This window comes from Podarcis bocagei (genome assembly GCF_964188305.1).
Source record: "Podarcis bocagei genome assembly, chromosome: 7".
Classification (NCBI taxonomy): Eukaryota; Metazoa; Chordata; class Lepidosauria; order Squamata; family Lacertidae; genus Podarcis; species Podarcis bocagei.
In genome coordinates this window covers 72,984,394-73,011,625 of record NC_138132.1, presented here as the reverse complement: position 1 = coordinate 73,011,625, position 27,232 = coordinate 72,984,394, and the positions used below count along the sequence as shown (strand labels likewise).

General features: G+C 44.5%; 1 protein-coding gene across 5 annotated transcripts in view; it reads left to right on the top strand.

The window, feature by feature from the left end:
- The first annotated feature begins 14,722 nt into the window (after positions 1–14,722).
- Positions 14,723–27,232, top strand: part of PRKCZ (protein kinase C zeta) — a 98,908-nt gene continuing 86,398 nt past the window's right edge. For 2 of the 5 annotated variants that reach the window (XM_081201553.1, XM_081201551.1), the window contains exons 1-3: positions 15,067–15,351; positions 19,160–19,374; positions 24,232–24,353. In XM_081201553.1, coding sequence (XP_081057679.1) covers positions 19,304–19,374; positions 24,232–24,353 — 193 coding nt within the window. In that variant the 5' untranslated portion in view covers positions 15,067–15,351; positions 19,160–19,303. Of the gene's footprint in view, positions 14,837–15,066; positions 15,352–15,550; positions 15,576–19,159; positions 19,375–24,231; positions 24,354–27,232 lie in introns of those variants that run through there. The other 3 variants (XM_081201555.1, XM_081201556.1, XM_081201552.1) reach the window with 3 other exon arrangements.

The window sequence follows — 27,232 nt, the reverse complement described above, 5'->3', positions numbered from 1 at the left end:
CTCGCCCACACAGAGGATTAAAAACTAGCTTTTCTATTTTAAAAAAATTGATGAAATACATAGGCATCCTTCTCTAGAGGGCTTAGAACACTGTGTTAAATAACATCACAGTAGCAAGTTCTGACTTACATGATCTATTTCTTTTTCCCCCTGTTCTGAATGGTGTCTTGGATTTTGTGGTATCAGATCAGTCTTTAGTCAAAAAGCAAATAATCCTCTTTGATCCCCTTTGAATGTACCACTTACTTGCTGGAACCAGGAGTGTACATAGCATACACTTAAAGTACATGCTTTCGCCCGAAGAATCAAGCAAACAGTAGTGTGCTAAGGATGCTGGGAACTGTAGCTCTGAGGTAAACTATAGTTTGCAGGATTCTTTGGGGGAAAGCATGTATTATGTGTCCATAGCCTAAGCATAGCCTGGGCTCCTGGATATAGGGGATGCTGGATGTAGGAATGACAGCGTTCCCCACCCCCCATCTAGAGTGGATGCTGTAAGAGTGTCGGGAAATGGCATTTTGCAAGCTGTTTGGGTCCTTGCAGGGGCTATAAGCTTAAGTAAAGCCAGTTGGTCAGTCAAGTACAATCCGCAAGGCATCTGGTGCCGTAGCTTCCTTTGGAATGATATTTCCTCCTTCTGCACATGTGAAGAGCAAGGAGAGAAATAACAATACTCCTTCCAGAGAACCATGTAATATACTGCATGTGTGCACCATTCAAGAACTCTCCATCCACCACCTACTGGCACTTAGCCATGGTTGGCACATCAAATGTATCACAACTCCCTCTTAAGAGCAAACTCAGGTGGTGAGTGCTGGCAGGACTGTAGCCAAAATGGGGCCACAAGCAGGAGATTTTTTTAGAGAATGCTCAGGAGGATTCCAAGGTTTGCGTACGTAGATGGCTGGGAGCCTTGATGAAGCCTAAGGAAGGCACCCACATACACAAACACCCCAGTGAAACGCACTGTGACCACAGAATGTTGTGTGCCTGTAGAATGGAATGGAGTCCCCTGAACGTTTTGTTGCAGGACTCACTCACTCATAGCAAACTGGGGTGCCTATCCGTTTGGAGGCGAAACGGCGCCATCCAAAGTATGTTAGTACTATCTCCATACTCGGGAGATTGCTGAGCTACACACAAGTATATGCATTTGTAAATTCGTAGGGAAAAGGTTTAAACTACAAACCCCCAAACAGTCAGTAAAGGACATCTGAGTGTACAGAAGAGTTTGGATTTGATATCCCGCTTTATCACTACCCGAAGGAGTCTCAAAGCGGCTAACATTCTCCTTTCCCTTCCTCCCCCACAACAAACACTCTGAGGTGAGTGGGGCTGAGAGACTTCAGAGAAGTGTGACTGGCCCAAGGTCACCCAGGAGCTGCATGTGGAGGAGCGGAGACAAGAACCCGGTTCACCAGATTACGAGACTACCGCTCTTAACCACTACACCACACTGGCTGTACAGAATGGTGTGGTTGTGGCTGGGAGGGAATAGGGGGAGGAGGGAATGGGGAGGGAATTCATAGCAAGTATAATAGAGGGAAGGAATAAGTATTGGGGTGGGGGGAGGAACTCATGATATGCCCCATGGGATTAAAAATCTCTCATTGCAAGACACAATGGGGTTTAAAGAGGGAATACAGGAAGAAGAAACCTTTCCTCTCTCTGCATACTGCATCCACCAGCTATATAACCAGTGCTTTTCTTTCCCTAAAAAAAAATGTTTAGGGGTACTCTCATTTTCCTACTCATATTGAAATACTGCACCTCAATGAGGCCAAACATAGATTCACAAAATGTTTAGGGGTATGCGTACCCCTGCGTCCCCCCAGAAAAAAGCACTGTATATAACTGTTACAAGTGTGTGTTTTTTGGGGGGGTAGGCTGTACACCCAGACCCTTTTAATTCCTGGGTCCAGCAAATTTTAAAATCTAAGTAAGGATTCAAATTCCTGGAATAGTCAGACTAGCTTCCTAGTGAGGTAATGGGCCATTGAGGTAACAAAGGAAGTGGCTTGGTGCCAGATAACAAATACAGCAGCGGATTTAGGGTAGTGAAGGCGGTTCCCCCCACAGGGTGCTGAGCCAGGGTGTGTGTGTGAAAAAGTGAGAAGATCTGCTTGAAGGTGTCCAGTGTTGGCCTCACACAGTGTGCCATAATACAAAAGATTACCACAGTCCACCCCTGGCAAATAGGTGGGCCCCCTCTCTTAACTTGCTGGTAGTTAGAAAGACAAAGCCCAGAGCTGAGAGTGGAGTTATGTGAGCTGGGAGCTGGAGGAGAGGAAGAAAGCTGGGAAGTCAGAGGGTCAAAGCCATGCTTGACTTCTGCCTGAATCCAAGGCTGTGGCTATGGGAGAAGCAAGACCTTCTGTAGGGTTGCCATATTTTGAAGAGCAAAAAAGAGGACACATTTGCCGACTTCTGCTTTTAACTATGGATAGCTATGACAACTCTCATTTTATATACAAAGGGGGGAAAAGAGGATGCGTCCTGGAAAAAGAGGACATATGACAAACCTATTTGGGATGTTAATATTGTGGATCTATGCTGCTCCCGAGGGTTAACCGTGCGGCGAGGTCCGAGTCCAGTCCGAGGTCGAGGGTGTGGTATGGAGACTGTCCGTCAAAGCTGAAGCGGGATCCAAGGCAGGGAGTTGGGTGGGGTCAGAAACTCTGGCAGAAGAGTTCCTGCAGGCAGGAACAGGCTACCAACAATGTTGCTCCCACAACCTGGGACTGGGGCTGGCTGGCTTTTATCTGCCCCGAGGCATAGGGCAGCCCCGGTCCACAGGTGACTCGCCTCTCCTGGCCTGGAGGCAAGCACTCCTCCTGCAGGAACTTAGTTCCCTCCGCCTCTCTGCCCTGAGCCTCTGCAGCTCAGGTGTGCTAGTCCCGGGGGAAAGGTTACCGTTGTCGTAGTCAAAGTCCAGTCCTGAGTCACTAGCCTGGAAACAGTTCACAAGGAGCAAGGCGAGGTCCGAAGCAGGAAGCCAGGCGGGGACAGGAATACTGGAAGGTCAGGTCTGGATCCGGGTAGGAGCAGGTACTCAACGACGACGTTGCTTCCACAACCTGGGACCGGGCTGACTGGCCTTTATCTTCTCTGAGGCCAGGGGCGGTCCCGGCCCCCAGGAGACCCACCTCTCCTGGCCTTAAGGCGAGCACTCCTCCTGGGAGAAACCAGTTCCCTTCGCCTCTCTGCCCTGAGCCTCTGCAGTTCAGGAGAGGCTGAAGGGTTACTGGGCCCAGGGGGAGACTCACCTGTAGGCACTGAGTCCTCAACCACCTCTGGAGCCAGAATGGATTCACCTGGTGCCTGCTCCTGAGGATCCGGCACAGGTGTAGGCGCCTCAGAATCAAGGCCCTGCCCCAGTTCAGCCAGCCCTGGAGGCGGGGACTCCTGTGCAGGCTGGGATTCCTCTGGTTCATCCTCTGAATCGGATTCCCAGGCCATCACATCAGGAGAGGCTGGAGGGTTACCGGACATAGAGGCAACCTCAGCTTCCCCTGACGGGGCTGAGAGTGGATCACCTGCAGGCAATGGGCCCTCCATCACCTCAGGAGCCAGAGCAGACTCAGCTGGTGCCTGCACCTGAGGATCCAGCACAGGTGAGGACCCTCTTCAGGCTCAAGCCCCAGCCCCGGCTCAGCTGGTTCTGGAGGCGGGGACTCCTGTGCAGGCTGGGATTCCTCAGGTTCAGCCTCCAAGTCTGAATCCCAGGCCATCACACCATCCTTGCATCACAGGTTCAGGTTATATATACATGGCTCTGCTTCTTGCTAATAAAAAGAACTTCCAAGGGGTCCAGTGAGGAGGGCAGTGCATGGTGGCATGGCTGGATTAGGCAAGGAAGAGGGCCTTCCCAGCCCCTGGTACCCTTGGCCAGTGCCGGACTTAACTGACCGTTGGTGCTGGGCCTGAGAGAGAGAAGTTGGCATTTTCAAAAGGTGTCCATTCAGCTGATCAGCTTTTTAAAAACCAGCTAACTTCCTTCATGCAGAACCTCCTAGAGCGAATGAGATAATTTCCCCCATTAGTAACGCACCTCTAATTCCCCACAGCCGCCGCTGATGTTCATAACTCTGGAAATTTTGCTGATACTTATAACCTCTCTCTTTGACAAGTAACCAAAGAAAATTAGTTATCTTCTTAATGTAAGTGTTAAACATGGGGCTGGCCTATTTTAAGAGAGGCTAAATAATAATAATACTGGCATGCCACCCTCCAAGCTTACTTGTGCAGATTACCATGGAAATCAGCTGGGGTTTTTTTCATACACCGTCGCTCTACAGTTTCAATGAATTCTGGTACAGCAAACAAGATCCTATCTTTTGAACTTTCTGTCTTGCTTAAACTCCGTTCTTTTTATTTATTTCTTTTGTATAATAAAACATTCTGTTTAATCTATCTTTCCCGTATTCAAAAGAACTTGTACATCAAGAATGTGGTTGTATAACAGCCATTGCACTCAGAAAGCACAAAATGAGAAAAGAATAAAGGGTTAAAAACAACTCTGTGGGATAAATTAATGCATAAATTAACAGCATACTCCTATATTAGGCAGCTTCCTCTATTCTGCGCTCGGGGGAAGCAGTTTGGCAGGTGACAGAAAGGGAAGGAAGTCTGGTGTTTCCACACTTACAAGCTTTCCTTCACCGTTGGATCCCAGATGTTGTTGCACCACAGTGTCCATTAGCCCTGACCATTAGCCATGCTGCCTAGTGGGAGTTGGCATCCCAACATCTTGTGGAGACCCACCTGCAAGTTGGGGGGAATCCTGTGTGGGAACAAGGCAGTTCTGGAGCTCCAGAGACCCGGCAAAAAATGTGATCTCTTTCCATGGTGCTGAATCCATTTTATATCCCTAAACAGAGCAAGGGAGTCCAAATTGCCACTTTTGATCACATAGGTTTGAGGCAATGAAGCCAATTCATGTTACATTGTGGGGGGACGGACGTCAGATTTTTCTCCCACCCAGTCCTGAGAGCTTGCAATGGGCTTACAAGTAGAACCCCATCTCCTTCCACCCTCCAGATGATCTCTGGGAGCTAAGTCATTGTGAAAGTGAGAAAATGCCGGTGAATTGTCCGCATGCCAAGGAGGTTGTGCATTCTTTGATAGGACTAGCCAGGAATGCCTTAAAGGGGTTCAGTTGCCATGGGGGCAGAGGAAGGCTGGGGAGCTGAGGTGGAGATGGTGGTTCGGGTGTTTGCATTAACTTTAGTTCTGTAAAAAGTTCTGCGAGAGAGAATAAAAGAGCAACATTTATTACAAAGCCAATTAGGAGTGACAGCACCGTGTTGAAGCAGAGTTGTCTGTTACCATGGGGTGTGGCAAAGGTGGGGGTAAGCACTGGAGTTGGGAGAGTTTTTAAGTGAAGACAGGAAAAGAAATAAATTGATGGGCAGGAAAGCATCATGAAATGATAGACGGGGAAAATCTTTTCTACCCTCCCTTGAAACTGTCTATTGACAAAAGGTGCCAGCTCTTTTCTTGTAAAGCACTCCAGGATCCGACTCCTTTTTGCTGTTTTAAAGCTGTCTGACATTTCCTCATTATTGTCTATACCATTATTGGCTCTACCATCCTGGGATCCTCCAGATGCTGTTGGATTCGAACTCCCATCTCCCCTCATAATTTTCAGGACCTCACCAATACCCTGCGTATCCAAAGGGATCTGGACACAGAGGCTGAAGGGACACCAGATGGGGAGCTGGGTGCCACCTGACACCCATTCCACACTTGTAAGAAATCAATCTTCTAGGACGGCAGTACTTAAACTTTGGAACTCCTTGCATCTTGACATCAGGTAGGTGCCTTCATTGTCCCCTTTCTGCTGCTGTGTTTCTTTAGACCAGTGTTTTTCAACCACTGTTCCGCGGCACACTAGTGTGCCGCGAGATGTTGCCTGGTGTGCCGTGGGAAAAATTAAAAAATTTGAAAGATTTTTTTTTTAAAGTCAAATTTTCGATTGGGGCGCCGTCCCCGGAGGGAGGCGGGCGAGTCGGGCGGCGAGAGGCGGGGCGGCGGCGGCGAGGAGAGGCCGCCCAGCGCGGGGCTCTCGCCGTCTGCCTGCCTGGCTGCCTGCGAGCTCGGCGGGCAGCGCCTCCGTCCGCAGCGCCCGCCTCGCGGCTCTCATTCCCTGCCCCTGCCAAAGCTCACCCAGCCAAGCCGCGCTCTCCTTCCTGCCTCGCTTTGCTGCCTCCTCCTCCCCCACCCCCAAAGCTTGGAGGTTCCCCGGCGCCGACCCGCAGGTTTGACCCCCTTCTCACACCTGTTCGCGCTCCTTGCACGGAATGGGGCGGATGGGGAGGAACGGGGCTCGCCGCTGCCTCCGCTCGCCCTCCCCCCCTCCGCCGGCGGTCCCGCGATTCTTGGCTTTTTGGCGGTTGGCACAGAAGGAAGGCAAGGGGGAGGGAAAAAAATTGAAGCTTACACTTTCGTGCGTCCCTCCCAGCGTGACGCTGCGCGCTGACATCACGGGGCTGTAATGGTGGTGTGCCTCGATATTTTTTTCATGAAACAAGTGTGCCTTTGCCCAAAAAAGGTTGGGAAACACTGCTTTAGACAACCTATCCAGACACATGGAACACTGACATGCATTTTATACCTTTTCAACTACAGTTATTTTAAATGTTGTTAATGCTTTAGAAACCTTAGATCTTATCAAGGATTTTGGTGTTTTGTTTTTAGCTCTGCTAACCACCTAGAGGGTGTGTATATAAATCTTGTTGGATAACTAATAAATAAGTGAATAGCTATTGCAAAGTCCTGTGTCCCGTCCCCAACACACAAAGGGCTTTAGCCCAGAGCTAGAGCACCTGCACTTCATGCAGAAAGTCTGAGGTTCAATCCTCAATGGCATCTCCAGCCAGAAAGACTCTCTGCCTGAAATCTCAGAATGCTGCTGCCAGCCTGTGTAGGCAACATTGCGTTAGATCAACCAATGGGTTGACTCAATGTCAGGCACTTTCCTATGATCCTAATCCCTTACCCAAGATTCCCATTACAGCCAAGACTGCTAATGTTTCCTGTCATTCTCTTATCCAGGCTAAACATACCCAACTCCCTCAACAGTTCCTCATAAGGCCTGGTTTCCAGACTCTTGATTATCTTGGTCACCCTCCTCTGCACACATTCCAGCTCATCAATATTCTTCTTAAACTGTGGCACTTCTTAAACTGTGGCAAAGTCAAGAGGGTCAAATAACTCCATAATGCTTGGGAGTTGTTTAAAAATACAATATTAGAAGCTCAACTTGAGTTTATACTGCAAACCAGGGTAGGTACAATGAGGGCCAAGAGCCCACAGGCATAAGTGGAAGAAGCTATTAGAGGCAAGGAAGCTTCCTTCAAAAAACTGAAGTCTCATCCAAATGAAGAGAGCAGTAAGGAACAGAAACTCTGGCAAGTTGAAAGATTCGGGACCAATAAAAGAAAGTATTTTACCACGCAGAACATAGTGAAACTACTACCCAAGAACATAATGGGAATTGTACAGTAGGAAGTTCAAAGATTACACATTTATAGTGTGCAATGATTTTTTTATCTTAAATATTAGTTGCCATTCATGGGTTGTCTCCAACTAAGTTCTACTCAGAGCACATATCCATACCTATTTTTACTTGTATGCTGCCTTTCCACAGATCAAACTATGCACAAGGCGGCTTACAACATGAAAAAATACATAACCACAACATAACAATAGTAATCATAAACAATAAATAAAACATTAAAAGATATGCAGGCAATGGAACATAAATCACAAGATCAACGGCAGCCAGGATCATGTATGCTGGCTTATGCTTAATTTACTCTGCTTGCTGGCATTCGGTCCCAGAGCTGATTGGAAGCAGGGATCCTATTGGTTCAAAGTTCAAAATGCGCCTGCCCCTCCTCACACAGCTCCGTAGACTCTTACGCCACAAATATTTTTGCCACATTCCTATCTTTAAAGCCTCAGTTAGATCACAAGCCGTCACACAGCCTGTGACGGAATAAGTGCTGGAATCACTCCACCCCCACCCCCACCCCCGTTTCTGTTTTCTTTTTAAACACTATACCTCAGGAAAATTGGATGAGCTTAACGGACTAGCAGACTATGCAGATCAAGAGACAAAAATAGAAATGAGGAATACAAAGGAAGAAGACTTAGACTGGCCTATTTAAATAAATGTAGGTCTCTTCATCTCTGCCTGGGGACATTGTCACAAAACAGAGCCCGGATCCAGCCTACGTATTACTTCATAGAGTCAAAGGTCAATGTGGGATATATGAGCATGTGTAAAATAGGTGTGGAGAGTATCTAGGCCAAATGTGGCTTTCCAGGTCTCTTCATTTGGACCTTCTGAACTATCCCCAGACTACACACTCCTCACCAGCCCTACTGAACAGAGGTAAGATTTACAGGAGCGTCTCCACCCCCATCATTCCACCCAGACACTAAGCTCCAGCTCTGCAGGCCTTCCCTCACTGCGAGATGTGAGGTTACAGGGAACCAGGCAGAGGGCTTTCTCAGTGGTGGCGCCCGCCCTGTGGAACGCCCTCCCATCAGATGTCAAGGAAATAAGCAACTATCTGACTTTTAGAAGACATCTGAAGGCAGCCCTGTTTAGGGAAGTTTTTAATGTGTGATGTTTTATTCTGTTTTTAATCTGTTGGCAGCCGCCCAGAGTGGCTGGGAAACCCAGCCAGATGGTAATAATAATAATAATAATAATAATAATAATAATAATAATAATAATAATAATGTGCTCTGCCCACTTTTGCCCCTGACCCTACCCTCAATTGACATGTGGCCCTTGGAAGGTTGCCCATAAATTAATGCAGCCCTCGACCTGAAAAAGTTCCCTACTCCTGTTGTATGATCATCATAATTATGGGTATGTGTGGTGGGATGGTAGGGAATTAGTAAGTCACCTTCTTCCTCTTCAAGGCATATCCTTGACATCTCTTAGACCAAGAATGGTATGGCAAGAATTCGTGAAGAGCTTTGGAAGGCTTTACTTGAAAATATGGATTAGTCAACACAGATCTTCCTTTGTTGTGAGCAGAATAAATGGCAGAAGTTCACATGTGGTTTGCACACCTAACTTTCCTCCCCTCCACGTCAGCGGACTTACTATGCGGAACATAGTGAAAATGAAGGACAGAGAACTGCCCTTGAAATCCACTGGTCTAGCTTGAATTAATGTAATGCAATTTAATTGTCTGTTACTAGATCTCAGCCTGAGAGGAGGTGAATCACAACAGCACCACTACAGCCCCGTGGTTTTCCACGGATCTGAGGGCAATGAAACAATCGTTGAGATGGCTAGAGCGCCGGTGGCGGATAACTCATTCCGAATCTGACCGGACACAGGTTAGAGCTCAACGTCGAGCCTACCAAGTGGCGATAGCGACGGCGAAGAAGAATTTCTTCACCACCTCTATTGCATCTGCAGAAAACAGCAGCAGGAGACTTTTTCAGGTGGTTCACAATTTAGCGGAACCACCTGCAACATCGGGGCCCAGTACGGGCCACATGTTCTCCTGCAATGATTTTGCAAAGTTTTTTGCAGATAAAATCGCTCAGATTCAGGAAGAAGTAGACTCCACCGTGGGAGCAGGGCCGGGGCGGGAGAGTGCTAGAGTTCTGTCTAGTCAAGTTGAGTGGGATCAATTCCAATCTGTTACCTCCGAGGATGTGGACAGGCTGCTTGGACGAGTGAAACCAACCACCTGTCTCCTGGATCCTTGCCCATCCTGGCTTATAAAAGCTAGCCAGGAAGGACTGGGCGATGGGCTTCGTGGGGTGGTGAATGCTTCCCTCCGTGAGGGAGCCTTCCCAGACCCGCTGAAAGAGGCGGTTATTAAACCGCTTCTTAAAAAACCATCTTTAGATGCGGCCACGATGGCCAACTATCGCCCAGTCTCAAATCTTCCATTCCTGGGCAAGGTGATTGAGCGAGCGGTTGCCGAACAACTCCAGGCACGCCTGGAAGAAGCGGACCATTTGGATCCCTTCCAGTCAGGATTCAGGCCTCATCATGGGACTGAAACTGCCTTGGTCGCACTGGTTGATGATCTCCGGCGGGCTAGGGACAAAGGTGAGAGCTGTTTCCTAGTTCTGCTGGATCTCTCAGCGGCGTTCGATACCATCGACCATAGCATCCTTCTGGACCGTCTTGAGGGGCTGGGAGCTGGGGGCACTGTTATACAGTGGTTCCGCTCCTTCCTCCTGGGCCGTGTTCAGAAAGTGGTGGTGGGGGATGAGTGTTCAGACCCCTGGGCTCTCACTTGTGGGGTGCCTCAGGGTTCTGTCCTCTCCCCCATGCTTTTCAACATCTACATGCGGCCGCTGGGAGAGATCATCAGGAGGTTTGGGCTGGGTGTTCATCAGTATGCGGATGATACCCAGCTCTACCTCTCTTTTAAATCAGAACCAGTGAAGGCGGTGAAGGTCCTGTGTGAGTGTCTGGAGGCGGTTGGAGGATGGATGGTGGCTAACAGATTGAGGTTGAATCCTGACAAGACAGAAGTACTGTTTTTGGGGGACAGGAGGCGGGCAGGTGTGGAGGATTCCCTGGTCCTGAATGGGGTAACTGTGCCCCTGAAGGACCAGGTGCGCAGCCTGGGAGTCATTTTGCACTCACAGCTGTCCATGGAGGCGCAGGTCAAATCTGTGTCCAGGGCAGCTGTTTACCAGCTCCATCTGGTACGTAGGCTGAGACCCTATCTGCCTGCGGACTGTCTCGCCAGAGTGGTGCATGCTCTGGTTATCTCCCGCTTGGACTACTGCAATGCACTCTACGTGGGGCTACCTTTGAAGGTGACTCGGAAACTACAACTAATCCAGAATGCGGCAGCTAGACTGGTGACTGGGAGCGGCCGCCGAGACCATATAACACCGGTCTTGAAAGACCTGCATTGGCTCCCAGTACGTTTCCGAGCACAATTCAAAGTGTTGGTGCTGACCTTTAAAGCCCTAAACGGCCTCGGTCCAGTATACCTGAAGGAGCGTCTCCACCCCCATCATTCTGCCCGGACGCTGAGGTCCAGCGCCGAGGGCCTTCTGGCGGTTCCCTCATTGCGAGAAGCAAAGCTACAGGGAACCAGGCAGAGGGCCTTCTCAGTAGTGGCGCCCGCCCTGTGGAACGCCCTTCCAGCAGATGTCAAAGCGATAAACAACTACCTGACATTCAGGAGACATCTTAAGGCAGCCCTGTTCAGGGAAGTTTTTAACGTGTGATATTTTATTGTATTTTTGGTTTTTATGGAAGCCGCCCAGAGTGGCTGGGGAGGCCCAGCCAGATGGGCGGGGTATAAATAATAATTTATTATTATTATTATTATTATTATTATTATTATTATTATTAGTGGTAACTTCTTTTTTTTTTAGAAGTTGGCCACCAAATTCATGTTTGTGTGAAAAGTGTGCCCCAATTGCCCCTCAAACAAGAAATGCAAACTAAGATGTTTATCCAACAAGTGAGGCATGTTCTGCCCCTTCCTTTTAAAGGATGGGGGAGGCACAGCAAATGACTGGAGTCTTGGGACTAGATAAGCAAGCAGGCACTCTTTTGGGGGTGGGGGCTGGGCTGGTGAGGTCCGTGCATGTCCTTGGTGATGTTGGCAGAGTTGGTAAATCAGCATCTGATTTACTTATAGTTGCCTCCTTTGGAGGAGACTCTTCATGGCTAGGAGAAGCCACAGCAGGAATGATCTGATGAGGGGTGTCCGGTGTCACAGAAACAGGAACATTCCTCTATTAACCCACGCTCTCTTTCTAACGTCTGAAGAGTTCTTTCTCTTTAATCTGGACTTGGACTAGACAGCCTTTTAAACAGAGTACTGACCTCTTTAAGCAGGAAACATGGCCACCTTAGGGAATGAGCCAAGCTGATCCTTGAGTGCCCCTCTCATCCACCCTTGTAGGCCTACTGCAAATCATCCAGATCCACACTGGGATCCGTTTGTGAAAGGCAGGTAATAAATTTAATCATTGGGATATTGTTTAGGCTTTTTTGTTGCTGTTGTACTTGGTTAAAATCTGCCCCTTGTTTTCAACCCTCTTTTTACCTACAATGGTTTTTGTTGTTGTTGTTTTACAATGATGCACATTGGCTCCATGGCACTGTTCCACAGCAGAAGACATCCTCAGTGGGGCAATGTAACTGGATCCACAACCCTGCCCCTATTAAGGCAGCCTTACATGTTGTTTGCTGGTGCAATTGCTAAGTTTCTCACAGTCTGTGAGCTCCTTAAAACGAAACGAGAGACAAGGTGTTGCTATGCTTTCCTCAGACGTATTTTTAGGACTCTCTTGCCCTCTGCTGGAAGAATTAAATATGTTGTGATGGAATGTGATGTTGCATTTGGAATACAAAAAGCAACACCTCCCCTCCTTTTAATATATTTTATATACCACAGTCACTTGTAAACTTCTAAGGTGTCATCATAGGATTATTTTCTATTACAGCTATTCCTCTTGAACTGGGAAGCCTTATTTATAGAACAGCCTTCTAGTTGATGGTGAGCGGGAGCAAAGTTTTGCTTTGGAGGGAGATGCTGAGTTGGGAGTTCATTTATGTGTAGGAAGAGAGAGGTGGAGTTGAGGTTGAAAGTGAACCAAACCTTCCTGTCATGCCAATGGGAATTCACTGTATTTTTCAGTGTATAAGACTATATTTCCCCCCAATTTTTTAAAGTTTAAAATTGGGGGTTGTTTTATACACTGAATGTTTAAAATATTTATTTCTTAATTTTGGGCTCAAAAATAGGGGTTGTCTTATACATGGGGTCATCTCGTACATGGGAAAATATGATATACAGTGAGAAGGAGTTACCCATGTTTTGTAAGTACAAGTGTGGAGAATTTTTGGTCCTCCGGATGTTGCTGAACTACAACTCCCATCATCCCTGGCCATTGGCTATGATTGCAGGGACTGGTGGAAGTTTTAGTTCAGCTACATCTGGAGGGCCAAAGGTTCCTCACACATGAAGTACAGCAAAACACCTCACAAAGGGTGAGTATTCATTTGTTTAAAACATTTGTGTCACCAAAAGATTCCAGGGCAGTGAACAAAAGTGTGAATAAATATTATTTCACACATGACCTTGTTTTGCTTTTCACCTTCATATCGGCATTACAGACAGAAATTCAACAGGTACATTATGAGGGGAGACAGCAGAGAAAAGCAATTGTTTTATTGTGCTATGGCTAAGTCTCCTGGAAGCATCTTTCCAGTCACTGTGGAAGCAAGACTAAATGGACCTTTGATCTAATTCAGCAAAGCTCTTTGTTTTTAGATGAAACATTTTCCTACCACTTAAATTTCCATAACAATTATTGTTTGTGAATATGGCCTATAAACACATACAGCCAATCCTGATTTGTGCCCTGCCCCGTTATGACCCATCTCACTCCCACCCCCATTCCACCCTCTTCCCGGTAAAAAAAACAGCACGTGAGTGCCTTAAAAGTGCACAAAATGGGAGCTGCCTGTACATTTATCCATAAATTTGAAGGCTGAAATCCTACACATACTTGCATGGGAGTAAGCCCCACTGAGTTTATCTTTTAGCAGACAAGTGTAGGATTGCAGTGAAAAGACTGCATAGCTGTCCTTTACTCATGTTCAGGTTTTCTGGTTTCTTCCTGTCTTTCTGTTTTCCCCCTGTTTCTGTCTTTCTTCTCCTTTTTCCTCTTATTTTTTAAAACTTGTTAACTTTATTTTTTCCCTTTTTTCTTGGTACTCTTAATTTTTATGGGGCTTTTTTCTATCCCAAGTTGTAGCAGGCAGTTGTCTACTCATCCAGTTGGCATCCATCTGTCTTAGGAGACAACTGAAGATGATGTCTCTGGGGCATAGAGACCAGTAAGGGAGATACATGTTTTTTTGCAGCTGGGGCAGATGAAGGAGTCCTGCAGGTGTACCATGGGGTTTCTTCTTTCTGCACTCCTTCCAGCAGTCATTCCTCTTCTGGTAACTGCTGTGAATACACAACCTGTCTCCAGGCTCTGTGGTCATCTGCAAGAGATTCCCACTTAGAAGGGTTAATTTTGCCAGCCTTCATATCACATCTTTGTAACGTAGAATTGGTCTGCCAATGGACCAGGTGCCTGAAGCCAGCTCCAAAAGGAGCACAAGCCCTCTGGCATCTTGCTACCGTGAGGCAGAGAGTGGAGGCGGCACCCAACTTTTGTAATAATAATAATAATAATAAATTTGTATTTATAACCCGCCCTCCCCCGCTCAGGGCGGCTAACACAAATAAAATTACAATAAAATATAATGGGGGGAACAAAATAATAATAATAATTCTACACTGTAGAACACACAATAAGGAAAGCACAAAGATGCAAATACTTTCAGACCCCCTCCTCGCATTTTATCCTCACAAATATTGTCCCTTTTGTGGGCGACGGGGAGAATTTGAACCTGGATCTCAAGGCCAGCCTTAGCCAACCTGGTGCCCCCCAGATGTTCTGGAATAGCGGGCACCAGGTTGGCGAGGCTACACCCCGGCACAAAAGACCATTGCCTCCTCCTTTCCCCCTTTCCAAAGCCTCCTCAACCCGTCATGCCCGCCTTGTTGCTAGGCAGATTAGCCGCTCGTCCCATTCCCTCCCTTCCCTATTGGCTGCAGGTGATTATCCATCCCACCTCTAATCCCCTTTTCTCCCCTCTATTGGTTCCCGAAAGCCTCCCTTCGCCCCTCCCTTCCCCTCCCCGCCTCTTCCCCCTCTGACGCCTCCCCCCCTCCATCCCAGCCAGGTAACGCCCAATGCCCGTTCCCCATTGGTCCGTCTCCCCCTCAGGGGTGGGGCCGGGGAAAACCGGCTCCAGGTGAGAGGCCGCCCTCTTGTTTACTATAGGCTGGCGGCAGGTAGAGAGGCTCGGGCCGGGGGAAGCGAGCTGATTGGCTGCCACTGTATATGCCTGTGCGGCGGGGAGACTGAGGAGGGTTGAGGAATAAATCCCTCGAGGGCTGGCCTCCGCCATGTTGGGAGGAGGAGTGTCGGCGGCGCGCTGCTGCTGAGGTGGGAGGGAAAGGTTGCGGGAGCGCGCCCGCCAAGGCGCGCTCGAGGCGGCGGGTCGGGTGTTACCTCAGGAAGAGGCGGGCGAAGGACTCTGAGCTTCCCCCCACCCACATCCCGACTCTCCCCTTTCTCCTCCCTCCTTTCGCTTCGGAAGTTGGAGCAAACTTCCAACGGGTGGGGAAAGCCCGAGACCTGAGGGAAGAGGAAGAGGAAGGATTCAGGACGACCCCCCCCCCTAAAAAAGTTTTGGTTTTGGGGTTGTTTGTGTGGAAAGAGCCTGTCCCTAAAGCGGGACTGAGGGAGGGGAAAGGAAAGGGAAAGGTGAGTCTCTTCTGTGGAGTTTTTGAGGGGTGGGTGGGAATTTATTCGGGTGAGGGGAGGAAAATTGCTCTTTTTTGTGGCAGAGAAGAAGACAGCGCTCGCCTGCCCCCCCGCCCCCCGCAAATACAAGTCGGTGTGGGGCGGGCGGGCAGGAAGAGTAAGATTCACATGAATTGGAGTATAAATTGCAATTGTTTTCTAGACTTGCAAGCAGCCTTGTGCAGGTAGTGTGCCTTTATTGTGTTTAAAAGTTGCCTTTTATAGAGAATAAATATGATTATTCCTTTACTTCTCTATAAAAAAGGGAACTTTATTATTATTCCTTTACTTTTCTATAAAAGTAGATGAAGTGCTGTTATTGTTAGGTGCTTACAAACACATGGGTGTGTTGTGTCCTTTTGCAAATAGTCGTTACCTGTTGTGATGGGGGACGAAGGATTTTTATGTCTGAGGAAACTCAGTACACACATTACACTAAGGAGTTTAAGGTGGTTGGGGAGCAATGTGACAGTATGAGGACAGAGCAGGGGGTGTTTTTATTTTTGTTTCCTCTATTACCATGAGGATAGGTCCCTGATCTGAGGAGTTTACAATCTATACCTAGAAGCAGGCGAGATCTTTTAAATGGAAGCGGGGAGAAAGATGAGTTGAGAATGTATTTTTTGTCAGATGGGTTCCCAACCCCAGTTACTTGAAGGAGGTCTGAAGCAGTGTAATATTAAGAGAAAGGTTTGCGAGAGGGTGAGCTGGTTCTGTATCACTTTTTATTATCATTATATTTATATAGTGCCAGCTGTGTACCAAAATGGTCAAAGGCCTGGAAACGATGCCTTATGAGGAACGGCTAAGGGAGCTGGGCATGTTTAGCCTGGAGAAGAGGAGGTTAAGGGGTGATATGATAGCCATGTTCAAATATATAAAAGGATGTCACATAGAGGAGGGAGAAAAGTTGTTTTCTGCTGCTCCAGAGAAGCGGACACGGAGCAATGGATCCAAACTACAAGAAAGAAGATTCCACCTAAACATTAGGAAGAACTTCCGGACAGTAAGAGCTGTTCGACAGTGGAATTTGCTGCCAAGGAGTGTGGTGGAGTCTCCTACTTTGGAGGTCTTTAAGCAGAGGCTTGACAACCATATGTCAGGAGTGCTCTGATGGTGTTTCCTGCTTGGCAGGGGGCTGGACTCGATGGCCCTTGTGGTCTCTTCCAACTCTATGATTCTATGATTCTATGACATTTCAGGAAGAATGACAGATGTGGCTTACAGTCCAGAAAATGAAGGTGGGGCAAGCAAGGGGGACAAATATGCAGTTATTTCTGTTTCACCTGCTTGGGCTTAGTCACAGTAAGGTCTTGAAATGGAGTTGTGAGGAGGAAGTGGGTAAGTTTTTCTGGAGGTATGTGTGGGGTAATCTGGGTGGCATTGCTAGTGGAAGGTAGTGAAGAGTTTGTGCTGGAGGGTTCAGCTTGGTATTGGAGGTACAGTGGTACCTCGGGTTACATACGCTTCAGGTTACAGACTCCACTAACTCCACTAACATACCTCCAGAAAAACTTACCCACTTCCTCCTCACAACTCCATTTCAAGACCTTACTGTGACTAAGCCCAAGCAGGTGAAACAGAAATAACTGCATATTTGTCCCCCTTGCTTGCCCCACCTTCATTTTCTGGACTGTAAGCCACAGTGCTTCAGGTAGTGCTTCAGGTTAAGAACTTTGCTTCAGGATGAGAACAGAAATCATGCTCCAGCGGCACGGCAGCAGCAGGAGGCCCCATTAGCTAAAGTGGTGCTTCAGGTTAAGAACAGTAATGAATTAAGTACATAACCCGAGGTACCACTGTAATGTGGATCAAATGCAGGTGTAATGTTGGGGGAGTGACTCCACAGAAAATTGGAAGGTTCCAATCTTATACAGTGGTACCTTGGGTTACAAACACTTCGGGTTACAGACTCCACTAACCCAGAAGTAGTACCTCAGGTTAAGAACTTTACCTCAGGATGAAAACAGAAATCATGTGCCGGTGGCAGCGGGAGGCCCCATTAGCTAAAGTGGTACCTCAGATTAAGAACGGACCTCCGGAACAGATTAAGTTCATAACCAGAGGTACCACTGTACACACGTAACTAGGAGTAAGATCCAATGAACACATACACGATTGCACTGCTAGGAAAGTCCAGAAACTGCATAGCATTTTTTTTTTTTTTGAGGGGCAGGGTGGTGGAATTCCCTGAAAAACTGGTCTCCTCACCTAGCCTATGAAGGGAAAATGAGTTAAGGCTAATCCAATCTGAAAAGTACCCTTGGGTGTGTTTGTGTGTGCATGTGCTAAAGAGGCTAGTATATCTATTGAGGTGGGGAGTTTTGCTCAGGAGACATTTGTTCAGGACAGGCTATTCTAAGGGAGTCTTTTTCTTTTTGGAAGGGTGCCCATATCTGCTGAAGGAGTAGCCACAGGTAACCAAATGTGTAGGTCAGCACTGTTACCAGATTGAGGGGGTATAGAATTCTAGTGGAATGCACTGTTCTGTGGTTTTAATGTTGTCTTTGCAAGTAATTGGCTACTGGGTTATGTTGACAGCTCATAGCCTCAAGGCATATTTTGTGAATTAGAGGGGTTTCTTGAAATCTACATATTTGAGAGTTGTGAGGATTTTAAAAATAAAGTATCTTGGTTTTAACTTTCCTATCTAAATGTAAGTTCTTAAAAAAACAATGTAGTGTTTTATGGCTTTGGTAAAGTTGTAGACAAAAAACTATGTAAAAATCTTTCACACTTTCCCCTAAATGTACTTTAGTGTGAGGAAAAAAGTATCTGCAAGTTCTTTCCTGAGTGGGGAAATGTATGACTGTCCAGAGTGCTTACAAATATATGAGGGGGACAATTGCATAACATTGCATTCTTTTATCTAAAATGTGGATTCACGTGCTTTGCATGAATACCTTGACATGCCTTACACATTCTATATCAAAGCTTACAAAAGGAAGACTTTCAAAGCAAAAATTGCAATGCAGTTGTGTATAGCAGAGAGCCTGATCTTTAGGGAAATGCGTAAGCTTTCATACTTACCTAGAATGCCATTTTGTACTTTCATGGCTTCCCCGCCTATTTTTTGAGTGTATGCTTTGTAGAAAATGCTGTAAGCAGGAATGAAACTTGCTGAGCAGTCCGATCTTATTCGCATTCTTGAATCCCTAGACTGGACTTTTCTCCCTGCTTTGGATATTGTGATTTGGATATATCCAAACTCCTAAAGTTCCTTTTTCAAACATAGGGAAGCAAATAGTTTTGTGATAGTTCCGCCAATGTTTTTTGCAAATCCAGAAGATAAAGATCACAGACCATATCCCCACCCCAGTGATTTTGTAGGAAGGTTAGCAAGAGTGCTTGGAAGAGAAGGTGTCAGGAATGGAGCCAGCAAATTTCTTTGCAAACGTTCAGTTTGCTAAGCAGTGATGGCTGACATCACTGGCTGGAATCTTTCTTAATTTTCTATTGTTTCAACTTTGTTCCCAAAGTTACAGAAAAAAATTACAGAAAAAAGTAATTAGTCTTATTTTAAATGAGCATAGTCTTGCATTTCAGAATTTTAAAATATATTTGCTAGGTATTTAAAACAGCTTTCATGGAACTTTAGCAATTTTATAAAAATAAAGTATCAGGATACTAGAAGAAAACATGAACCTGAATTCCTCCATTGATTTGTTGGGCTTACTTGGTGTCTGTTTAGTTTAGCACAATGTATATTCTGTTTTCCAATCAGTTGTTTGCTTTTTTGTGTATTTATATATTTTTTGTTTGCCTGCAGCCTAATGGGGCTATTACCTTGGAAGAAGAAGCATGGAAACTTTGCCTGCTCATTTATTACAATACCCCATTTCTCCTGAACGATTTGGAAGACAAGTCTGTAAACTCAGAACCTATCTTTAACTTTGACTGCTGCAGTAGTACCATGCCTAGCAGAATGGGATCAAAAATGAATATGAAGAGAGATTTCATTAGAGTAAAAACACATTATAATGGGTAAGTGATATCAAATGTTTTTTGCCCTTCATTTCGCTTATTGATTATCAGGTTCTTTGCAACTTTTGTTTTGTCTATATTGGGTTGTATCCAGTTAAGTCCTACTCAGAGCAAACCTGCTGAAATTAATTACCGTAGCTTTGTTTAAGTAGGTGTTCTCTGACTTGGACTGGCCATTTTATTTTATTTTTTACTTATAATGAATGAAATTTACGTATGTTTTTATCAATTTCTGTAGTCTGTTGCATTGGCATTGTAAGATTTGGGAGGAAAAGCTAATCCTGTTTGCATGGTGGCTTGGTGCAAAACTTGTGTACCATGCTCTTCTGAACAAAGCGATGGGTCTTTCATTTTAGGCTGATAATACTACAATTCAGTACCAGAACAGGTATAGTGTTTCATATTGGGGTTTGTAGGTGGTGGGGTGTCAAAAGATTTTCAGCAATCAAGGTTCAGATGCCAATGCTTGGATAAGTTAAATTGTTAAGAACCAAGCAATGTATTCTAAGAGCATTTATTGTAGGAATTTTATTTATACTTCATAATAACTATAGCAATGTTATCAGCAAAGGTCAGTCACCCTTCTATATTTTTAAACAAAAACATTTTCAGTGATGGGCATAAATATACTCATTTAAGCTTTTGTACCAGTAGCAGCAACCCAACAGTAGCTCTGCCTTGTGGTGGAAAGGAGTTAATAAGACCTCCCCCACCCTCATGTTGCTGCTACAGTCAATTTTTAAAAACCCAAGACACCAAGAGACTGTATAACACTGCATTACACATTCTAAACTGCTGAATTCATGTCTTTGCTTCTAACTTTTGGCCAGACATGTTACTGGCCACTCACAGTGGACTAAATACTAAAAGAGTGAAGTTTTCAGTTGTTTTCTCTAGGCAACAATCACTTCTTTCCAAGGAAAGATTTTAGAAAGGGCTTCAGAATTAATCAGGAAGTCTGTCATCTGAATCCAGAAAAAAATTCTAAAGTCACACATGCACCAGAGGAGATCAAAAAGCACTTTCAAAATGCACCAGGAAGTCTCTTCTCCAATGTTTGGAGGAGGGCCTTCCTGGTTCATTTTGGGGCAATCTTTGTTTTCCCTGATGTTAATGTGTATTTCTCTGTAGCACTTGTCAGTCATAATACCCACAACTGTCTTGTCAGACTACTCACACTGAAAGGTGGTAGGACACTAATTACTCAGAAAAAAAATAGTGCTTGCATATTTTGCAATATAACTGTTTCCCTACAAGGCACAACTATATTTTCCATTGTTGGGGCTCCCTTCTTGCCCTGGACCCAATACAGCAGTACCCACTATACTCCTTATTGGTGGGCCTGTACATAGGAAATCTCAGTAATCTAGCGTACACTAAGAGTTGAGCTGCTGGGTATAAACATGTTTTAGGATCTATAGCATTGCATGTGTTTCACAAGCAGCTTATGCTAACCCAGTTGAATGTTTTGACTTTGGCTTTGAACAATTCTCTCCCACCTCAGAGTTATATCAGAAACTTGTTTTCAGACTCCCTTGTGTGATGCTGAGCAGAGGCAGTGGCTGCTTTTTTGTGAAAAGCCTATTGAAATGCTCTTGGAACTAGTTTCTCACTTCCTTGGACCCTGGCTGTGGCACACACTTGTGCTTTTCTAAAGAACCTAGCAACTAGTACCTTGTATCTCCACTCACAATTCAACCATTGGATTTAAGATTTAGCCCCATTAGCTTTAATAGCATTGGCAGTCACAACCAAAACAGTTGTTCTGGCAGAGCTCTCTGTGACTGTGATGTAATGTTGCTGCAGAGTAATGCCATGTTGCACTTTGCCCTCTGGTAGCCAGTGGTATACCATTTTGTATGCAGTTACGAATATATCATAGGAAATCTTATACAAATGCTGACTTCAAAAGAACTTGAGCAGTAGTGTGAGGTGGGAAATATCCAAAAACTGATTCCCTGCCACCACCACTGCTTTATATTTTCATTGGAAAATTTCCCTTTGATAAGTTCATTGGTAAGGATGAATGGATGCAAATTACAAATAACAGTAATGGGCAAGCTTCACAAGTTTTGTTTTCTAAAAACAAGTAAAATAAACATGCTAAATCAGGTCACTCTAAGGCATTAAAAGATTTTCTGAGGCAAATTATTTTTTGCTTATGAAAATGTTTCAGTTCAAAATTTTCTGGAAAACCCACATCCCTGCATTTGGCCCTCTTGTTTGTCCCTTGTATGACAGACAGCTCTAGATATGTGATAGAAATAAAACAGCATTTTTAAAACTCAGTATACATTCTGGACAGTGCTGGATTTGTTTGTGTTGATCATTTAGGACTATAATCCTATGCACATGTCACTAACTTGGGAGTAAGTCCCACTGAACTTGGTGAAACGTACTTCTGAATAGGATTGTACTTTAAGACTTGCATGTGAAAATTTCATTAGGAACAGCCTGTTCATTGGCTTAAACCAGAGTGATTAAGGTTAAATGAATTGTCAATCAGGCTCTTGGTTGTGCAGTGCAATAAGGTTTTAGTGGGTTGTTGACAAATGCAGCCTGTACAGCGTTTTGGGGACATTCTTCATGGCATATTTTAGCTATAATTTCAAGTAGCACTCAAGTTTCACTATGTGAGGAATGACATAGGGTTGTATCCAGCTAAGATTTACTTAGAGTGCTTCTATTAGAATTAACCTAATTTGGTTAATTTTCATCCCCATTAGATCTAACATTGGATGTAACCTTTAATTTTCATTGTTTGAAATAGTGATGTGTTTCTGTGTTAACTCTGAACAACTTTTAAGTTTAGCCTCTGTAAAATGGGGACATTGTAAAGCATCAAATAGCAAGATTTTATGCCTTGTTTGTGGTAAAGGTAAAGGACCCCTGGACAGTTAAGTCCGGTCGAATTCAACTTTAGGGTGCAGCACTCATCTCTGCTTTCAGGCCAAGGGAGCCAGCATTTGTCCTCAGACAGCTTTCGGGGTCATGTGGCCAGCATGACTAAACCGCTTCTGGTGCAATGGAACACTGTGACGGAAGCCAGAGTGCATGGAAACGGCATTTACCTTCCTGCCACAGTAGTACCCATTTATCTACTTGCACTGATATGCTTTCGAACTGCTAGGTTGGCAGGAGCTTTGACAGAGCAACGGAAGCTCACCCCATCGTGTGGATTCAAACTGCCAACCTTGCAATCGGCAAGCCCAAGATGCTTGATGGTTTTAGATCATAGCGCCACCCGCATCCCTCTATACTTTGTTGTTACCCTCACTGGAAAGAGTAAAGCTAATATTGCAATGTAGGGATCCCTATTTACTCAGCTTGGGTTTATTGATCATTCGTGAAGGTTTGTATAAGTATTGCTTTATGAAATCATGGTATAAAATGTAGCATGGCAGAATGCAAGTGTGTGTGTGTGTGTGTGTGTGTGCGCGCGTGCGTGCGTGCGTGCGTGTGTGTGTAGTGGATTCTTATTTCTGTGTGATCAGATATGTCAAACTGCAGTAAGTCACAGTTATCAAAACTGCAAAATTAGTGTCAAGAATTATTCAGGAAAGTACTAAATAATTCAAAGTGTCTGTTCATGGTACAGTACACCTTTGATATTATGATTAAACAAATAGGCTAGTAATAAAAGCATTAGGGAGTCGTACCATTCATGATTGTTAGTGTGTTTCCATGGAAGCTTGGGAGGGTAGATGTTTGTATATCCTGGGTGTGACAGTGCTTAACATAGCATAAGTGATCATGCATAATCTTCCTTTATGGCAAGCATTCCTTGCTTTGCTTACATACAGTTCATATAATTCTTCTAAATTAAGCCCTGCAGACTAAAAATGTTGAGGAATGTGATGAAGGTATTTTTTTAAAGTACGTGCTTATTCTTCCACACCATTATATCTTATGTGAAATCAGTTGATGAGGCTCATTCGACAGCTACAAGTGTCATTGCACCATTCCAGTGGAATGCTCCGCCATGGAGATTCATCAGGCATATTTTGTTTCAACTTTTAAACAACTACTGAAAACTTCTATTTTGTCACACCTATGCATGCATGCATGTATACGTAATTTTGTTTGTATGCCGCCTTTCCACAGTTCAAACCATGCTCAAGGCAGCTTACAGCATAAAAAATGTTGCAACAGAAGTAGTCCTAAACAATAAATTAAACATTAAAAAAACAAAAACCTGACTGAACAATTTCCACATAAATTACAACAAAATCTAAAATAAAGATTTTTAAAAACTACAGCTACAACCCCCTCCCCAAAATACCCCAGCACCCCAGGCAATTAAGAATACAGTGAGCCCATTACTTACATGAGGGTTTGGTTCTGGGGGTGCACTCAGAGGCAAAATCACGTAAAGCCAGGAACCCCCTGAACCATGCCTATTTGTCCAGAATGAGCCTTGCTTACTGGCCTCTGGGAAGGAGGTACAAGGGCTCAGTGTCCTAGGGCCCTTGCGTGACTTTCCCAGAGCACAGTAAGCAAGGCAGAGGGCTTTAAAAGCTCTCTTTGCTGTGGGTTCCATTCACATTTATTTATTTGGTTTTGAGTCAGGTGTGTAAGTGGTGGGCCCACCGTACAGCTTTCCCTGATAGTTACCTGATTTATGATTTTAACTTTTTTATATGGTTTTTATTATTTTATGTATAGTTGTGAACTGTTCTTATTTTTTTTAATGAATGAGCAGTATATAATTAGCAGATGTTGGATCAGTAAAACTGTTTGTGAGATTCTGAAATGCAAAATCTTTAGGGCTGCTGATAGATTGCCTCAATCTTTGCAAATGTCTTGTGGTTTAAAGTGAACACATGTAGCTATTGAATCTGAATTCATCTCTTTCAGGGATATCCTCATAACAAATCTGGGTGCATCCATCAACTATGGTGAACTTTGTGATGAAGTTAGAGAGATGTGCAATTTACAACAGGAACAACCAATTACCCTTAAGTGGATTGATAATGAAGGTATTTCAGACTCATGTAAATATGCTTCTGCAAATATTTCTCTGATGCATTTTACAGCACAGTTAATTAACTGGGTGTGATGGAGATACTAAATAGGTAACTTTTAATTTTGAATCATTGTCGGTTTTCAAATTTTCACTGAAGAGATATCAAGGGATACATATGTTAATAAAGCACAGATAATCAGGCATGTTTTGCAGCTTGCTCCAATCCATTCTGAAAATGTTATGTACTCTCTAATTCTGATGTGTGAAGCATAACCTTCCTTTATGAATGTGGGTGTGATTCTTTCTGACATAGGTACTTTCTGACATACAGCCCAAGCACAATTTCTCCCCATCCTCCCAGTATCTGTGTAGGCATCAGGTTATTATGGGGCAGAGGAGGCCTATGGTTGCCTCTCATACCTTTGCTGGAAATGTAAGCCCCTTTCTTTTGAATGCCTGATGCAGTGTGATTGCACTAGAGGTAGGATTTGTTCTGCTCTATGGCATGGTTGGAAAATTTGCCGTCTAGATGTTGCTGGATTAGAGCTCCCATTATCCCTAACCTTTGTTCATGCTGACTGGAGCAGATGGGTGTTGAGAGTCCAACAACACATGAAGGGCCACAGCTCATCACCACTGCTCGACGGGGATTCCTTTTAAGGAGCTGTGCTTGTGTGGAGAAGGATCATACCCATTGACTACCTTAATATGCCACATTTTACTAATGCAATGTTCATTTTTATTTTAAATGCATTCTACCAGATTGTTTGATATTGCTCAGGTTTCTGTTCTTTAATTGTTTAGCAGTACCCACACAAACTAGAAAGAGATCAGTGATTATACAGTTGCAATGTGTGTTTCCTAATATGAACTTCAAGAGAGTGTATTGCTTAATAGACAAAAATTCTCTAGATCTTTTTATATACCGCTCACATCGTTTCATAGACACTTGTTTGGCAGAAATTCTAGAATCAATTTATACAAAGGCAAGTGGACACTGAAAATAGGGGTCTCTGAAATCTTGTCTCACCTCATGTAGACAAGCTCTGCTAGCTAGACTTCAGATACTGAGAGGAACATACCTCTTCCAAGTTCTGTGTGAACAATAATGACTCAGTTGTGTGCACTTCATTTGTACTTGCTTTCAAGATGATGCTTCAGCGATACCATGCAGAAACTTGATATTTTCTAATTGAGTGTAATTTGTTTGCATAGGACGCCTGAGTTGAGAACTGTAGCAGTTCTAGGGTCTTTCCTGCAGATTTGTAAATATTCTCCAGGCTACTAGTGTATTATTCAATACATAAATCTTCAGGCAGCTGCATCAAGTTCTGCAAGTGTGACTACAGCTACTGAATTGATTTATGGTGGATTGATAGGAGAGGTATCCCAAGTGACATGCCATTAAAAGCATGAACATAGTGCTTAGTCTTAATGCAAGGTGAATCATTCCAATACTTGCTTTTGAGTTTAGTTTTTGTGTGTGCTCCTATTTTTCTGTCGCTGAGTACATTTAAAGAATATTGGAAGATGTCATGCTTTAAAAGTGTGGTATCGTTCTCCTGATGTTTTTTGTTTCCTACTCCCAGTAAACTTGAAAAAGCTTTGAAATGCTGAGGCATCCATTAAAAGGAGTGAGCCTGTTTCCCAGATGTATTCAAGTGGAGAGTAACTGTGAAGGGGGCTTGTCAACCTGTCTTGCTTTTTAAGCATGCAGAAGTTCCATCAGGTGACTTTATCCCCATTTTTAAAACTGAAAGACCACTGGCAAGGGCTGCATGAAAGTTGTGCCAACAATAAGCTTGCTGAGTTGAAAGCAGTTTTTATGGTGAGCATATGTGTCACTTAAGCTAAGAAAGGAAGCTCTCGTGGCCCAGTTAAGGATTCAACATGAAGTCTCTACCTATCACTATTTACTGAGGGCGAGAACCCACCCATGTACATATCTTGTACTATTCCCCTCACTGTGAAACAAGTGTTGCTGTAATACCCATGCTTCTCAAGTGTGAGATGGGCTTGTCTACAGACCTACTTCGTTGCTCTGAACTTAGCTGCTCAGGCCCTTTAATGTGGATCTCAGGTTCCTGAGCTTTCTTGACTGGCTCTCTCCTTTTTAAGTCTGTTGGAATTAGAAAATTAGAAAACTAGAATTAGAAAAAACAAGTCTGGGAAAAGTCTGGTGTGTGGTACAATGTGACATGTGTGGGGTAACTGTGCCATGATCTTCAATATACTTAACGAAAGATTCCTGCACTTCAGAGCCCTGTATAATTGCTATCTGAAATCAGAGCTCTTGACTGAAAGGGAGAAATTTTCCTCAACAGTAAAATCAGAATACTTCTTAGGGCTTTTGCTTATGGGTCTCTAATATCAAGGGTATATCACTTGATATTCATGTGCTTGACCCAGAAACAGTGTGGAATGTTGCAGCACAGTTGCTGACAGGAGTAAGACCTTGTCAGCACATAACACTTCTGCTCAGATACCTGCACTGGTTGCCTTTTTGTTACCCAACCAAGTTCAAGGTGTTACTATTGGTATTTAAAACCCTTAACACCTTGGGACCAGTTTACTAGTGGAGTTGCCTTTCCCATATGTGCCAACTCAATTTATTTGATCTGTGGGACTGACACTGTTACAGGTGCCACAAAATGCTTATTCTGAAGTTGTGAGGAATTTATTTTTTAACGTGGCAACATCTGCACTTCAGAATTCCCTGCCTGTTGACACCAGGCAGGCGCCTTCACTGTACTTTTTGGTGCCCGATTAAAACATTTTTGTTTTGGATAGCCAATCCAGAGATGTTGGCATGTTTTCATCTTTTTATCATAGATGTTGGCATGTTTTCATCTTTTTATCATTCATTTTAGCTGTTTTCCAGTAATCTGAATA